This window comes from Lampetra planeri, chromosome 9 (assembly GCF_965212315.1).
Source record: "Lampetra planeri chromosome 9, kcLamPlan1.2.h2, whole genome shotgun sequence".
Lineage (NCBI taxonomy): Eukaryota > Metazoa > Chordata > Hyperoartia > Petromyzontiformes > Petromyzontidae > Lampetra > Lampetra planeri.
The window spans coordinates 11,015,128-11,032,401 of NC_136115.1; the positions used below are offsets into that span (position 1 = coordinate 11,015,128).

The following is a 17,274-nucleotide window of genomic DNA, read 5'->3' on the forward strand; positions in this document are numbered from 1 at the left end:
ATGACACAATATATATAGACGAGAGATGTAGCAAGGGGCCGTCCATAAATGACGTCACGCACCTAGGAGGGGGGGAGTTGATTGGCCCACACCCGAGACGGGCCAATCAACTTCAAGGACAGTGCATATTATTATCCTTATCAGAGTTGCTTCTTTTTGTTTGCTTTATTGACTACTTGTGTTGTGGTCATTGCAAACATGATGCCTTGAATAAAGGTGTCAGTTTTGTACCAGTTAAAAGGGTAAAAACCTACCATTATATTTTGCCACTGGTAAAAGAGATCTCATAGTGTAAATGTTTACCCCGAACTCTCAATACTCTGATATTGCACTGTTTTTGAGTTGTACGCCTTCTGGTGTCATCTGGCCCTACACCAATGGGGACTAGGCTCTAAAGAAAGCCGTCTCGTGTGTGGGCCAATCAACTTCAAGGACAATGCATATTATTATCCTTATCAGCGTTGCTTCTTTTTGTTTGCTTTATTGACTACTTGTGTTGTGGTCATTGCAAACATGATGCCTTGAATAAAGGTGTCAGTTTTGTACCAGTTAAAAGGGTAAAAACCTACCATTATATTTTGCCACTGGTAAAAGAGATCTCATAGTGTAAATGTTTACCCCGAACTCTCAATACTCTGATATTGCACTGTTTTTGAGTTGTACGCCTTCTGGTGTCATTTGGCCCTACACCAATGGGGACTAGGCTCTAAAGAAAGCCGTCTCGGGTGTGGGCCAATCAACTTCAAGGACAGTGCATATTATTATCCTTATCAGAGTTGCTTCTTTTTGTTTGCTTTATTGACTACTTGTGTTGTGGTCATTGCAAACATGATGCCTTGAATAAAGGTGTCAGTTTTGTACCAGTTAAAAGGGTAAAAACCTACCATTATATTTTGCCACTGGTAAAAGAGATCTCATAGTGTAAATGTTTACCCCGAACTCTCAATACTCTGATATTGCACTGTTTTTGAGTTGTACGCCTTCTGGTGTCATCTGGCCCTACACCAATGGGGACTAGGCTCTAAAGAAAGCCGTCTCGGGTGTGGGCCAATCAACTTCAAGGACAGTGCATATTATTATCCTTATCAGAGTTGCTTCTTTTTGTTTGCTTTATTGACTACTTGTGTTGTGGTCATTGCAAACATGATGCCTTGAATAAAGGTGTCAGTTTTGTACCAGTTAAAAGGGTAAAAACCTACCATTATATTTTGCCACTGGTAAAAGAGATCTCATAGTGTAAACGATTTGAAGCATGTTTTATATTTTTTTTTGGGGGGGGGGGCAGAACTTTGTGACGTCATATTTGAGGGAGATCCGACTTTGTAACGCCGTGTGACGAGGGGGAGGGGTCAAAAAATTGTCCAAAATCGCGTGACGTCATTTATGGACGGCCCCCAAGACGAGGAACTGGAGATTGATGTAATAAAATCACACATTTATGGACAAAATACAAAGACAGCGCGAGACAAGAGTTGGCAAAACTCGGCGACAAATGAATTCGCTCTGGTCACATGAATCAGCTAAGTCTACAAGGATTGTATAAGAGCCGATACACAAGAGGACTGCACGACCTCTGATTAGCACGGCTGACTACGTACAGTGGGAAAGTTCACACAAACTGCGGAGTTGGTTCACCGCAGTTTGTTCATTCATGAATCCATGGGGGAGGGAGGGGGGGCCTTGAGCGATTTAATTTCTAAAAAATATATATCCGTCGTGTCTCGCACCCCAGGTTAAGGAACCCACCACGTTCAACTTTCGCACCGTACCTAGAACGTCGCCAACCGCGCGCTGCGCGTTCGTTTCCCCGTGCCGAGCCACCACCCCCGTGGCTCAAGCTCAAGTAGGCGGCGCGGCGCACCGGGGGGGTGGGGTGAGGTCACGGCGAGTCACGACGGCCCGTGACTCACGGCGAGTCATAAACTTCCTGATGCACGACGACGCACACGGGGAGGAAGTCGCGAAGGGCCCCGTTAACATAGTGGGGGGGGGGGGTAGAGGGGGCCCCACGAACGAAACCAGAAGTGTGATTTCCTGCAAGGCGCATGGCATCAGAGAAGTCAGTGCCACGAGTGTCGCTCTCGGCCGCACAAACCCGCAGCGGCGACTAGCACCGGTTGGGGCGACTTTGCGCGCGGTGCGAAATACATTCGCCAGCAGACGAACTCGCGTCCAGGGCTCGGCCGAGGGCTCGCTGCTCTTCGCACAGAAGCCTGCCAAGCAAATCGGTCAACTGCACTCTGTAAGGTGAGGAAGGGTTCACACACACAGGCGCGCGTCCCTTCTGTCAGGCAAGGCAGCGCCACTAAAGGCAGGTAAGAGAGCTTAGTAACACGCGCGCGCTCTTACACTCCACCTGCCAGGTAAAGACGGTTAACACTAGTAAAGGGAGATCGCCAGACACGCGCTGCCAGGTGAGCAAGACGTCTAACCACACCGACAGGCGAATCGGAAGCGGTCATCCCCCTCCGTGCGATGTCTCTGGACTCGGTTTAACGTCCACGCTGCCGGCGCTGGGACGCGTGACACGATTAGAATGTTGATCGCGCACAGTCGCCGCGAGCCTGGGCAAGTTAGATTCTCTAGAAAGTGCCGCCTAGTAACCCTACATAAACATCGCATTACAATCTAAAGGAGGCTTATTGCGCAAACCACACAAAACAGCGACGTCAGCGAAACAAGGGTGAGATTAGTGGAGCAGAGTGCAGTCGAATAGTGGTGCCAACGTATTACGCAAATTAAATCGAATCATTGAATTCGATTCTGTTCTCCCATGACCGCATCTCTCCGATTCTAGATTTGAAGCTTTTGTGACTGCAATGATTCATATTCCTAGGTTTTTTTCGGTAAAGTCACGTAGGTAACAAAATTAATAATATTTTATTTTAATTTTACTTTTATTAATTTTAATGTTTTACCTACGTGACTTTACCGAAAAAAACCTAAGAATACGCATCTCTCTGCTCGCTCTCCTCGGAGTCAAAACTCCATTTGCCAGTCTCGCTCCTGCCCTCTGCCTCCCCTTTACACCCCTAGTCCGACCCCAATGACGCTCTCCCCAAGGTTCACCTCCACTCATCTCCCGTTGGACAAATGGTACTCGCCTCACCACCGGTGTAATAACCACGGAAATACAACCTCAAACTTCGCCACATTTTGCTATTAATGCTGGCCACCACTCGCAAAACGAGAACAGGCCGACTAACCAAGTGAGAGTCAGTGTGCGTGCTTAAAGACTTAAGCTAAATGTCCTTTAAAAACACAAACGTTCATCGCGGCAGCTATCATTCCCCCCCCTCTCTACGATGTAACCGCTCGCTACATAACACCGCTGCTCGCACTCTAAACCCCCAAATCCACACCCTCCCTATTTATAACCCCTCCAATCATCTTCCACTCACCCCCTTATTACACCCCCCCCCCCTGCATCACCACCCCCTGCATCACCACCCAATCAACCTTCCCAATCATCCGTTCCAGCCAAACAATAGCAACCCCTAATTTAAACACCACACCACACCCGCCCCCACCTTCACTTTATCGGTTGCTCTACCTGATTTCCATTCCCCTCACTCCTCTCCGCGCCACGCCACGTCACGTTAACGTCGTCGTCGTCGTCATCATCACCCACTCATTGCCTCTGCTCCCATTTGCACCCTCGTGGAGACATCGATAACGTAAAGCTGAATTACATCAATGACATCGACATCAATTGCGTTACCATCACTTTACACCGGCATCACTTCCCCTGACAACAGTAGTATTATGAATTGCGCAGACGTATCATCGTCATCATTACATTCACGTCATTTCATTATCCTCACATGACAGATCGTTTCTAGCACGCAGAACTGCTTTCAGTCATCAACTTCCATATGCCTTTTGATCTCTCCTGTCAGCTCGTGATGTTCTTGGTAAGAAGGACTCTGCGGGCACGAGTCTCCGAGTAGAGGTGGCGATGATGATCAGGGCCGGCCCGAGGCATAAGCGAACTAAGCGGCTGCTTGGGGCCCCCTGGCCACCAGGGGGCCCCCGAATCGTTTTTTTTTTTACAATTAAATAACTTAAACAAGTGAAAACCTCACTGTATTCGTTTATAATATTCGCTATAACATTATAGTGTGACATTTGTGTCAATAATCTTCTAGCACAGATGAGTCTGCGTGGTGGGAGGGGGGCCCCCAAATCAAATTCTGCTTAGGGCCCCCAAGAGGCTCGGGCCGGCACTGATGATGATTGCGTCAGTAGCGGGAGTGGTTCATCATCGCTGTGGCGATGCCTCCTCCTTTGTACTTGCGAATCGGTCACGGAGTCGTTATATGTTCCATGGTTCAGTTGTGGGTGGCCACAGTCCTATACACTTGTGCATCAAGTATCCGCAACTTTTGCCATGGTTTGTGTGGTGGGTGCGGTTCAGGGCTGTAGCCCAGAAGCTTCGCGGAGATTCGAAGCCAGGAATATACTAGTGTACTGTACCCTGCAAATGAGCGGTTACAATGATGCACAAATCAACAGGGCATTGAATACCAAAACCAAATCAAATAACAAGAGCATTGAAACTGCCCAAGTAATTAAAACGATCAAATACCGTACATTGCGGGAGTAACTGATAAACTAGCCAGATGTTTGGAAAAACAAAACATCCGAGTCAGATTTGGCACGGTACATATAATACAGAAATTTATATCTGGTACAAAAGATGTATTACCGAAGCTATCAACAGAAGGTGTGTAGAGGATTAACTGCACGTGTGGTAAATATTATGTTGGGCAAACAGGACAAATGATCAGCACGAGACTAAAAATACATCAGAGAAATATTAAATTCTCCCAAATACAACTGTCAGCAGTAGCAGAACATGCGTGCCAACAAGGACGCTCAATTTATTTTTATAATGTTGAAGTTTTCGGCAAAACTAGCTACTACTGGTCAAGACTAATCAGAGAATCTATCGAAATTGAAATAAATCAAAATAATTTTAACCGTTCTGATGGCTACCGCCTTAGTGCTGCGTGGAAGCGAATCATCAAATAATACATTATTTAAATGCATGCCTACAAAGGGCAGCGTACGTCAATAGGGATTACCGTTGATACGGCCAGTTAAATAAACACAATAGGTAGGAAGGACAAGTTCAAAGGGCTCGCATAATGCACATGCATAATGTACGTTGCCTCAGTAATCCCCCCCCCCCCCACATTGTGCAAGAGCACAGAAGGGTGGTCACCACATCTACGCCTCTACATAAGGAACGAAACAGGTGGACTTCTCCACAAATCTGGATGTCGCTTGATGAAGCTAGTTGTAATTACTAGCGAAACGTCGTACTCAGATTGTAAATGTTGCGGCTTGGCTCTCCAACACACCGCTGTGCTGTACTAGTGACGAATTGGCACGTTCTGTTTACGTGACAACCCTTACTAGCTGGCTGTGTCTGGTGGTGGCGGATTTTAACGACACATTTATATATTTAGGCGATCTAACCCAAAAACTCTATTATGTACAATATAAAGTCTTTTTTTATGACGACACTTTTCCCTCTGTGTATCTCTTGTATCATGGCTTGCAGCATGGACAACGATGACGTCAACATTGAAGCCACAGGCTCTAGCCAGGAAGACCGCAGTGAAGAGGATGATGCTCTTGATGGACATCTCAAGAAGGACATTAAGACGATGATCAAGTGAGTCAAGGTTATACCCATGTGCTTCCAAAATATATGACGGTACATGTAATTATGTCATTTTTCTATCTCGATCATATTCCATAAACGAATAGATTTCCATTTGAAACTACTGCAGAATGCAGAGCATCACTCATTGCTTGAACATTATCTCTCTGGAATATGATGACGGTCGAGAATTTCTGATCGAGGGCCCAACCCCGAGTGAACAAAAAAAACCAGCAAAACAAATCATTTGAACTTGGATTTCATACAAGCTGTTCGGTCGAACCATCTTCACGGAAACAGTCTACGACCTTTTGTGTGAAAATGTCTTTGTTGAGCGCAGTCGTCAAGAGTTATCAATAATGGTTTAAGTGAGATATGTTCCATTACCACCTCTCCACCAGAAATAGAACCATTTACAAAGTCATGAATACAATCGTGACCTTGTGCATGCCCTCTTTCACTCACATGACACTGGCCAACGATTTGTGCTGTATTTCTGTAGAATGCCGTGGGTTTTTTCGCTTGGACCAGTTTGACTTTGACTATTCTCTCGGAGAATATTTTTATGGAGTTTGATACGTAGGATTTCGCGACTAATATTATTCATAATTAAGGTTTTTTTTGGGTTGGATCGTGTAAGTATAAATGTGTCGTTAACCCACCACAACCCAACACAGCCAATTAGTAAGGTTTGTTACCTAAACAAAACGTGCCAATTCGTTACTACTTCAGCCCACCTTACTAATTGGGTGTGTCGCCTGGTTGCGGGTTAATGACACATTAATACTTACACGATCTAACCCAAAGAAACTTCTCATATTTTAGGGATTCGTGTTATCATTTTTTTTATTGAATAGTGATGATGCCATTCCATTCGAACCAGCATTTATCAAGTTTGCAGGATTTGCGTTGTAATATATCCCATTTAGAGCAAGTTATTCTAATGCTTGACCGGAATATAATTACAACGGTCGACGTTATGAGCGCAATATGCTGAATGCGACTGCATTGTATCCAAGTCGCAGACGTTTCGTCGTGAACCCTGCGTTGGTTAACATGGCTAACCGATTCGAGCTTCACTATCGGTGCAAAAAATGAACGCACATTCAGCATGGCCAATCAGGCTTCGGTGCCACTGACCTGGTTCAGTTAGAGACTGATGATGTGTTCAACTATTGTGATTCAAGTTCAAAGTTCAATTGAAGAATGGAATTCCTTTACCATTGTAATGAATGGCAGTGCCTCTAAAGTGGTTGCAGGGTAGATATGAACCCATTACATGCAACATATACGGATATATGTTGCATGTAATGGGCTCAGATGCTAATTGCACCTCCGATTAGCACGGTTGGCTACGTACGGTGCGAAAGAAGTTCAACATACATACATATAGCAATGTAGATTCTTAGACACGTGATTCAAAACGTGTATTCAGAGCTTGGGAAATTATATTCACGAATCGATGCCTCGTCCCACTCCCTGCTCTTCTTACAATCACCTCAAAGCCAACAGCCTCAACACATCTCCATTCTTCTTCAGTACAGTAGGGGTATTTGGGCGTGGATTTCCACACCTGAATTCCTTGAATGTCTGCGGCTGAGACCGGAATGGAATTGTTCAAGTGCCACTATTTGACTCTTTAAGCCACACTAAATTCAAAGAATCTCACGAATTATACACACAATCAATGGGCAGCTTGCTTTCAGTCGGAATGGCATGGCTACCATCGAGCCAACAACGTAAGTGCATCCGATACGTTTAACTGCAACAGCAGCTGAAGTCGTGAGGCTGGCATTGGGTGATCGTAAAATCTGCACATGGGGCTTGCGTCAACAGGTGAATGAGGGTAACAGCTTGCCATGCAGGGGGTATCTTGTCACTCAGGGAGCATGTGCTGTTCAATCACTGGTTCTGACGACACTCACTATGGTTTCTCAAGGGTTTGAACTTTAAACAAAATATTTTCAGAGACACGTAATCCAATCCTTATTAACTTCAAAATAACAATACCTTCAGCCATGATCAATCCACTGTTTTTAGGTTATATATGTCAATATGGTCTTTATATCTATGTAAGTATCAATATATCTCTATGTATCTCTTTGAGTTTACTATATGGTCCATACTCTTTGGTTCTTTCGGTAAAGTCACATAGGTATAAAATAAAATAAAATAAATTAAATCACGACGTCCCGGGCGCAACACAAGCGTCCGCCATCAGGTGGGACAACCACAGCAAGAAGCAATTGCTGAAGTGGGCAAAACCCCACTTCAGCAATTGTATGGATCCCTGCAGTCACGAAAACTTCAAATCTAGATTATATGGTCCATAGTTTGTGTTGCATGGCCACAATCGCACCACTGTCTCCCATCGCGAGGGATCATGTAGGTAAACTATTCTACTCAATAAATTATAATACAGAAGCGCTGCAAATAGAGTTGGTCCCAATCCACGGGGCTCGACTCCCTCCTGTTGGTGCAATTTTGAAACCGCAAGCGAGAAACCGACTTGTCGCCAGAGCAATTACATCGGGTTACCAGAATCAGACTATTTATTGAAACTGGAGATATCCGGAGCCATTGCCATGACGACCCCGTCATAGCAACAAGCTCTATATACGCTTTGCAAAACATATACAGAACTAAACTAAACTATATTTACTTTACCAGGTAAGGCCCCACTGAGCTATGCAGCTATTTTTTAGAAGCGACCTGGCCACACATAATAGCTCAACGAAGTGGCTTATCGCGTAGAACCTTCAAAGCAACCAAATACTATTTTTTTTAAATGTGGAGGGAAAACCCGAAGGCCCCGGAGAAAAATCCACGTGACCACAGAGAGAACATGCAAACTCCAAACATACAAGCGTCAGGGTCAAGATCGAACCCACGAACCTCCTGCATACCAGGCGAGGGAGCTAACATCTCGCCACATATATAATCCCTCCTCGTTCCCTGACACGAGCACCGTCGAGGTTTTACTTTCCACGTACAAACAATCACATTAGCGAAAACATCACACGTTCGCCAATAACATTGTGTGGCCATATAAGAAAAGGAAACACGTGTAACGGTGATATCATGGACAGAGCTCAACGGGAGAAGGCCGTGGCTCACAGAGAGAGAGAGAGAATAGTCGACGTTTCGGGCAACGGTCTTGCTTCATCCAGCGTAAAGTCACATGAGCTGCTTGGCTTGTACTGCCCCCAGTCGTCAACCCCGTCACAAGGCTGCACGTTGCGCGTGGGTCCCGTCGATTTATTGCCCAAGCCAATTTCTGTCCCCGTGCCCCTGCTGCACATCCGTGAAAAAGAAGCGTCATACAGCTCATCGCATCCCTCCAGCGTAAATATTCTCATTCTTTCCAGTGTGACTGAAGTGCAGCTGCACTAAATTCGCATAACGCACCACGGCTGAGTGCTCTGAGCGGGTTTACCTGCGTAGTCTGAGACTCGTGGGACCGAGTGTCAGAACTCGTGTCAGGGAAATAGATCTTTTAAAAAATCCTTTCACTAAAGTGCAGCTTCAGTAAAGTGCAGCTGCACGAGTTCAGCTCCTGCAGGAAAGCATAATCAATTGACAGTGCGTTCTTGCAAATTATGAAACCATAATTGCATCAGCGTCATTGTCGTCATCGTGAATTCGAAGGGTAATAATTATGCCGCTGGGTGCCCTGCCATTCGGTGGCTTTGCTGATCTCTTCCGTAGTTTCCAAGCATGGAAATCTATTTAAAGCAAAGTGAAAAATAAAACTATATTTACATAAACATATTGTAATCTTGCTCGTGGCAAAATGTTCAAGAGCTCTATGCCAATTTCAATGATGCCAAGTTTAAGAATAAACCTATTCATGCAGTGTACTGTACGGTACTGCGATGTAGTAAACCACTGGGAGGCGCTAGTTACCTGGTGATGGTGCTGCTGCTGCTGCATTGGCAGTGGTGCACAAGCACAATAAAAAACATTACTCAGCATGTTCCATGTCAATAACAACCGCGTGTGGCATTAAACGGGAAAATATACAATAGGCGACGTTTCGGCCAATGCCCCTTCATGTGCTATTATCTACGTTGCGTTTTAAGGCCAAGGTGTTATTGACGAGTGTGTTGAGCTTTTTGAAGGGGCATTAACGCCGGGTTGTACCACGATTTAAAACCTGCTGTGTAGAACGATCGCTGTAAGGAGCAGACTCTTAGTATACACCAGTATATTTGGAGTTTGAATGTTCTCCCCGTAATCGCGTGGATTGTTATCCGGGTCCTCCGGTTTTCCCCTCAACATTTAGAATCAACGTACGTTTATATTAGTTGGCTGCTGTATATTTCCACATGATAAGCCACTTCGTTGAGCTATCATTTGTGACCAGGTCGCTTCTGAAAAAGAGCTATACAGCTCAATGGGCCTTACCTGGCAAAAATAAACCATTGAAAGGAAAGCGATTAATCTGTGCACTTAAATGCTTTCCTGGAGACTGTGCTCTAAGTGTTTGTTGTGTTCCCCAAAAGAAAAATATCCCGCGTGGTGATCAAGAGTGCTTGCATGGGAGACGCAAGCATGAAGCCCGACGGACACTTGGAGGACATGGATTCGCAGAAACACTCGTACAGCATGCATTACAAGTCCATCGGCAATTGCATCATCATCAACAATGAGAACTTTTTTCCCAGAGCTGGTAAGTGTTCCCCTCACCTTGGTATAACTCATTGGTTTCACACACGCAGCCAGGAATGGCTCACAGGCTCAGAAACGAATGCGTTATATTTGTTCATTTGTACGGATGTATGTTGAACTTCTTTCACACCGTACGTAGCCAACCGTGCTAATCGGAGGTGCAGGATGCGAACATTTGTTGTTAAGATTAAGTTTTGCCCCAAAAAAATGTATACATATATACATTGTGACACAAAAAGTGGTAGCAAAGAATGCATTAATAAATAATGAGTAAATATAGTGGACGATAATATTACATTCATGATACAGGTTTTTTGGGTTAGATCGCGTAAATAAATGAATGTGTCGTTAAACCTGCCACCACCCAACACAGCCAACTAGTGAGGTTTGTCACGTAAACAGAACGTGGCCAATTCGTTACTAGTACAGCACACCGGTGTGTTGGGGAGCAAAGCCACAACATTTACAATCTGAGTACGACGTTTTTCCAGTAATGACAACTAGCTTCATCAGGGGACAGCCAGATTTGATCACGAAAGCCTACGTGTTAAACAAGATTACATTAGCTTGAAATTCAACAAACAATTTTTTGGTGTAACATGCCTTTTTACCACGTGACGTGACTTAAATAGCATTGACGATGCAATTTGCGATTTTAATAATAGTAATAATATCAAGTGGTGGCAAATATGCGGTGGTGCCCACCCCTGTTGGTGGCGCTGAGCAAGTGGTGAAGAATCCACATTCCTTTGGAGGGAGCAAATCACTCCGCAGGACAACAAATGTACTCGTGTAATAAATCTGTGTTTAGACGGATTCTAGATTTGAAGCTTTCGTGACTGCAAGGATTCATACTCTTAGTTCTTTTGGTAAAGTCACGTAGGTAAAAAAATGAAATTTAAATTAATAAAAATAAAATAAAATACATAATTTTAATTTCATTTCTTTAGACCGATTGTGTGGAATGCAAATAAGTCTGACTTTACAGATGTTTGTCTTTAACGTGGGGTGAAAGCTGCGCTAATGCCTCAATCCGTACGTCCGTCCGTTCGACCCACGTGACCCAAGGGATGGCGAAACGGAACGGGACGCAGACGGACGCGAGTCGCCTCTCCGATTGCTTCCACAGTTTGGGCTTCGAGGTGAAATACAGAAAAGACCTTACGTGTGAAGAGATGAGAACCTTTTTGAAAGAAGGTATTCAAATTGCATCGGCGTCACCCTTATTAAGCCATTGTGTGTTTTCGTCCTCTTGCTCCAGTCCGTGAACCCGGGCCCCACACGAGGCCTCATGTGGAGATTGTATCGGGAGGGCATGGGCACGGCGGAGTGCCGAGGGGCCGGTAGAGCATTGAGCGCCAGCTACTCTTCGCCCACTGTGGTGGCATTGGCTACAGGTGGCTCCTCCGCTTGTACGACTTCCCCTATGGTGTACGTGTGTACGTATGTTGGATCGTGCTTAATCAGAGGTGTGCGGGAAGGACAACGAACTGGCAGGGGTTCCACATCCCGAACCATTCTAGCCATCACTGTCACACGACTTCCAACTCACGAGGTAGCCCTTTGAACCGTAACAGAGACACGGGTGAGGTGTTAGTGAGTCCTGTGCACCCATTGTGTAACCGAACTTGTCGAGATATTTGTATTATTATCTAATGCTTTTTTTCCGTGAAGAGTTGAGGTTTTATGAAATTATGTAGAATACAGTTTTTTTAAGTTAGAGTGTCTCCATGGTGATGCAAGTGATCGAGCAGCGCTCGTCTCCTTTGGCAGCCATGAGCTCGTGGTGAAGACTCCACATTCGTGTAGCGAAGGCAAGTATGTCCTTTGGACATCCACTGTTGGTTTCTCACCAAGTGCTAAAGGGATGACGATAACGGGATGAGTCTACCAGGGCCATGCAGGATGGACTTTAACCGCCCAGCCTGATAAAGTCAAGGGAGTGCAAATACAGCACCTAACCCTGACCGTAACCTGCCCGGAATTCCCATCCAAAGCTACAATGTCACATTCCAACGATAGTGGCCATTCTTGGTGCAGGACAACCAATCCTGGCTTCCCACAACATTGTGCGAAAAACGGTTGACGCTGCAACGATGAAATGAGCTTTTAACTCGTCGCCTTGCAATTGTCAGCCCATGATGCTCGCCATCGAACGGTAGTTCCCACCAAGGCAGGTTGCACATCATCGGCGGCATTGGTAAAACGAGGCGCGGTTGGCAACGAGGAGACACGTGTCCCCCCCCCCCCACCCTCCGCCCACAGTATCACAGGAGAATCTCAAGAAGTGCGCCTGCCTCGTGTGCGTGGTGCTGAGCCATGGCGAGGACGGCGTGGTGTATGGCACGGACGGCCCGATGCCCCTCTCCGACATCGCCAAGCCCTTCTCCGACAGCAGCTGCCCCTCGCTGGTTGGCAAGCCTCGACTCGTCTTCATACAGGTGCGTCCGCCCGGCCAACGCCTTAACTCGCCCCCCGTGCGTCTGTGCTGCTGCTGCTGCCCCAACGTGCACAGCCGTGGGGGGGTCCCAGTAAAAAATAGAGCAACGTCGTCGGCTTGGGAATTTGGGGTCGGCCAAAAGTGTAGGTTTTTGTTGTTGTTGCGCTTGTGCTGTGGGGTAGCGTTGCCGTGTGTTTTGCGGGCTCACGCAAAACAGCATGTGGTGCAAGTCACATCAGGGCACATGACCGAGTCAAACTCAATGACAGTGTCACTGCCTGCTTTCAACAAACAGTGGTGGGAGTTCCGCACACGGCATCTGTGTCAGGGGACCAGACTCGTCATAGGAAAACCGCTGACTTCCCGCAATGTATGCATGTATATGTATGTTGAACTTCCTTCGTGCCCTCAGTAGCCAAATGTGTGCTTAAAAAAAGCTAACCGTATTATTGTCTCGTGACAAAGGATAGGCTGAGCTGACTCTCCAACAGAATTTTAACTCAAAACCTCCTGTGAGCCAATCACTCGACTGCACGCATCATCACCTGTCCTGATGGATAATTTGAGTGACGTTGAAATATATGTATTCGGTAGAACAAGCCTATAATCCAGTATTCCGGATATGAAGGTTGTTGTATTAAATATAGAGTTGTGAAACTCCCAGCCCTCTGGGCTGTGGGGTGACTGGGAGAAGGGCAGCAAAGCGTGTTCGTTCATGGCCCTTTCTGGGTTTGAGTGTCAGCCTCTCATATGCACACTGGGTTTTTCCTGGGTACACGATGAACGAATTAAGGAGGAATTGGTCAAATACCACACGATTAGCAGATCCTGGAAATAGTCTCGGGACTTGGCGAGTCGTTCCTGGAATAGGTAGATGATGCTGATAAGGCTGTTGTTGTGTTTCTCCACCCAGGCTTGCCGTGGAACCTTGCTGGACAAAGGTGTGGACGTGGTTGAATGCGATGGAGACCCGGATGTGAAGGAAGCCTCTCTGCTGCCCACTGTCGATCTCATGCAGCCAGACTTCCTGTTCGCATTCGCCACCGTCTCAGGTGAGGAGCCACGTGCCTTGCTTTCAGCACGCAGCCAAGATCGTATCCATGTTCACTGAATTCTTTGATGTTTCCCAGAAAAGAACAAAAGTTTCCAAACTTAAATGGTAGGTTGTAGTAACTGACAAATTCTGTTTTGACTTAAAGATTTCGTGACTGCAGGAATTCATATTTTTGGGGTTTTTCGGTAAAGTCATGTAGCTCGGTTCAAAGAAAATAAAATAACAAAACAAACTACGACCGCTTGTGTTGCGATCGAAACGTCGTAGTTTATTTTTATTTTCTTTGAACCTACCTACGTGACTTTACCGAAAGACCCAAAAAATATGACAAATTTTGCTCAATCAATCGGCACGACTATTACAGCGGAAAAATCTTGTCGTGCGGGCCGCTGATGTAGCGCTGTTGTCTGTTGCAGATGAGAGAGTTCCGATACTATTCGCAAAAAAGTTTCCCTCCCCGCAAAATGACCTTCCGGCTAAAAGGACGAATGTGCCACATGACTCCTCTTATCTATGACAACTCGCAGACCGCATGATGAGTTTATCACCCACGGCAAGCGCTGGTGGGTGATTCCACACTTATCTGCGACAAAATGTGGATACCAGAATCCCGGAACTAAAACTCTCTTTTCTGAGCAAAACTCCTGGAATGACTTGAACCATTCTCATAACTACACAAGAGAATCACAGCAATGATGCTGACCACAAAGAATACCACTATGAAACCTCCTTTACCAGTGGCAAAATATAGTAATAGGTTTTTACCCTTTAAACTGGTACAAAAACTGACACCTTTATACAAGGCATCATGTTTGCAATAACGACAACACAAGCAGTCAAAATGCAAACAAAAAGAAACAACTCTGATAATGATAATGATAAGGACAGTGCTTATCATTATCAGAGTTGTTTCTTTTTGTTTGCATTTTGACTGCTTGTGTTGTGGTTATTGCAAACATGATGCCTTGTATAAAGGTGTCAGTTTTTGTACCATTTTAAAGGGTAAAAGCCTATTACTACAAAGAATACCTTCAAATGCAGCCGAGCATGTCCTTTTTTAAAGGTGGCCGCATATATAACATTCCACTCACCGTTATAACGTCGTTCAGTTTTCCTGATGGAGGTTGACGAGGCCCATCATCGCTCCTGTTTGAATAAAATGTTGACCATATTGTGCCAAGCCAACAATGACCATCCTTTCGAATAGACTGGCCCCCATCAAGGGAATGTGGAATTCCCACTGACAGGATCCGCCACAGACGCGCATCGCAACACGTGCTTTTGGACTGGGAGACGCTTGAACATTGAGCTTGAACATTGAGCTTTACTCTGAACTGTGGTTTTTTTAATATATATACTTTAATCACAGTTGCCGAGCACAGGCCTGAAGGCCTAAAACGCTAAACGGCCAGTAACAAACAGCCCTATGGCCCAGACTGGCCATAGGGCAGCAGTCCGGGCAAATGCCTGGTGGGTCGGTCCATTCTGAGGGCTGGAAAACCAGTGTGTGTGGGGAATTTTCAAATGTGATTAGAGTAAAACAAATTTATTTAAATATTTGATTACCTCTGTGTACTCTTCATGACTTATTTACGCTCTCAAAATCTTTGACAGCCCCAAACATTTTTCCTCACCGGCCCATTTGTGTTTTTTGGACCGAGCCCAAATGGTCCAATGAAAATGCATGGCAAAATCACGCCGAAACATCGTCATATCGTAAATCAAGCGATGAGTACACAGTTCGTCGCACAACCCATTTAAAATCAATAAGTAAATGCCCATTTCCCGAATTTGGGCCGGTGTGTTTACAAAAAGGCCTGGGCCGATTTTGTTTTAGTCCCAGTCCGTCACTGGGTGCGAGCAATTAAAGAGTGAATAGGGTTTCCGGTGGAGTTTGACTTCTATATTTGGTGGAGGGGAGGGGAGGGCGGTTCGCATTGACCCTCACATTAGGAATTGCGGGTGCATATAATATCTTAATTTTTTATCTGAATTGTAAACTTCTGAAAATAAATCAATGAAGGTATCCAGTTTGGGCGGGGGGTTGCTTCCCCCCCCCCCCCCCCGCAAACTTCTCCCATAGGTTTCTGATATCGCGAGCGTGCGACTCCCCGCAGGGTACTTCTCGTGGCGTAACCCGGCGCAAGGCTCATGCTTCATCCAGTCGCTGTGCTCCGAGCTGCAGGAGCATGGCCAGCGGTTGGAGCTCACCAAGATACTCACGCGAGTCAACCGGCGGGTCGCCACGGAGTTCACGTCGAACACCACTGACGCTGACAACAACAACAGCAAGCAGATACCGTGCATGGTGTCCATGCTCACCAAGGAGTTGTACCTGCTGAAGTGAGCGCAGGTGCACACGTTTCAATCAGTTAGTCTTTCCCCCTGCAATCATGCCAAGATTGCAATATTGCTCTGTTGACATCGCTATCTTAAATCCTGGCTCCCGAGTTGTAGAATGGCGTGCTGCCCATTAAACATTCATTCCTCTGCACGCGCTGGCCTCCATATTCGAAAGTGGAGTGAGTTTCACCACCACACAGCGCCCTCTGGTGGTGCATACCAGGCCAGCTTTCACCTTGTAAGAGGGCGCGGGTCTGATATGCACCACCAGAGGGCGCTATGTGGCTCTGATGCGGGCTATTCTCGGGACGATTAGTGTCAAGGACAGCCAGTCTTACGCAGCGAAGGTATGCATCGACATGAAGGCAGCTGTTTGCGCATTTGGTTGCACGTTTCTTTGCCATCGAAATATTTTTTTTGTGCAGCTGATTTGAAAATGGCGGAGCCTCACAACGGCTATAATTCTCGACTCCCTGTGTTGCGAATCTGCACAACAAATACACTCGCCTCTCTCTATCTGCACAAAGCTCTCCCGGCTAAGACAGTGTTTTTGCTTGCAAGTGCGGCGGCTCCTTTACAGCTCGCCACGCGTTTACGAACAAGTCGCCCGCAAAGTGCCGTTGCTGAAGAAATGAAATCCATAAGCTAATAAATGAACGCCGTGCACTGCTTGCGCGGAACGTAATTTTTAAAGTTATATCCAAGCAAATACCGCAGGACTTGGACATTTGAAATCTCCTTGACAAAAATGACAAATGTCTTTGTGGTTTGAAGTCCTTGTTGCTTTTTTCGCGCACGCCTGGCACTATGTGCAGTCCCTCAGTTCATCGTTACATGTCCAGTGACTTCATAACCCGAAAAGCTGGGCATACAGTGTTTGAAAAATAACTTCATAGTTCATCATATTCCTCCAGGATGAAGGATTCTGATCCGATTCTGGCCTTGGACTGCATCTGAAAAAAATATAGCATTGCAGTTGAGCAACGCATACACTCTGAACTTGATTCCCCATCGGTCAGCACATATTTTGTGTCTTGTTTGCACGCCGTGTAGTTTTTCGCTTTTTGCAATACGGCACTGATAAGGGGCCATACA

General features: G+C 45.8%; 1 protein-coding gene across 1 annotated transcript; it reads left to right on the plus strand.

Annotated features, from left to right (window-relative positions):
* Nucleotides 1-1,949: 1,949 nt before the first annotated feature.
* Nucleotides 1,950-16,326, plus strand: LOC144720670 (caspase-3-like). The gene is made up of 7 exons (XM_078597605.1): nucleotides 1,950-2,247; nucleotides 5,570-5,683; nucleotides 10,177-10,343; nucleotides 11,411-11,539; nucleotides 12,608-12,783; nucleotides 13,696-13,834; nucleotides 15,954-16,326. The coding sequence occupies exons 2-7, from the start codon at nucleotides 5,571-5,573 to the stop codon at nucleotides 16,181-16,183; spliced, it is 954 nt and encodes a 317-aa protein (XP_078453731.1). The 5' UTR covers nucleotides 1,950-2,247; nucleotide 5,570; the 3' UTR covers nucleotides 16,184-16,326.
* Nucleotides 16,327-17,274: the final 948 nt, after the last annotated feature.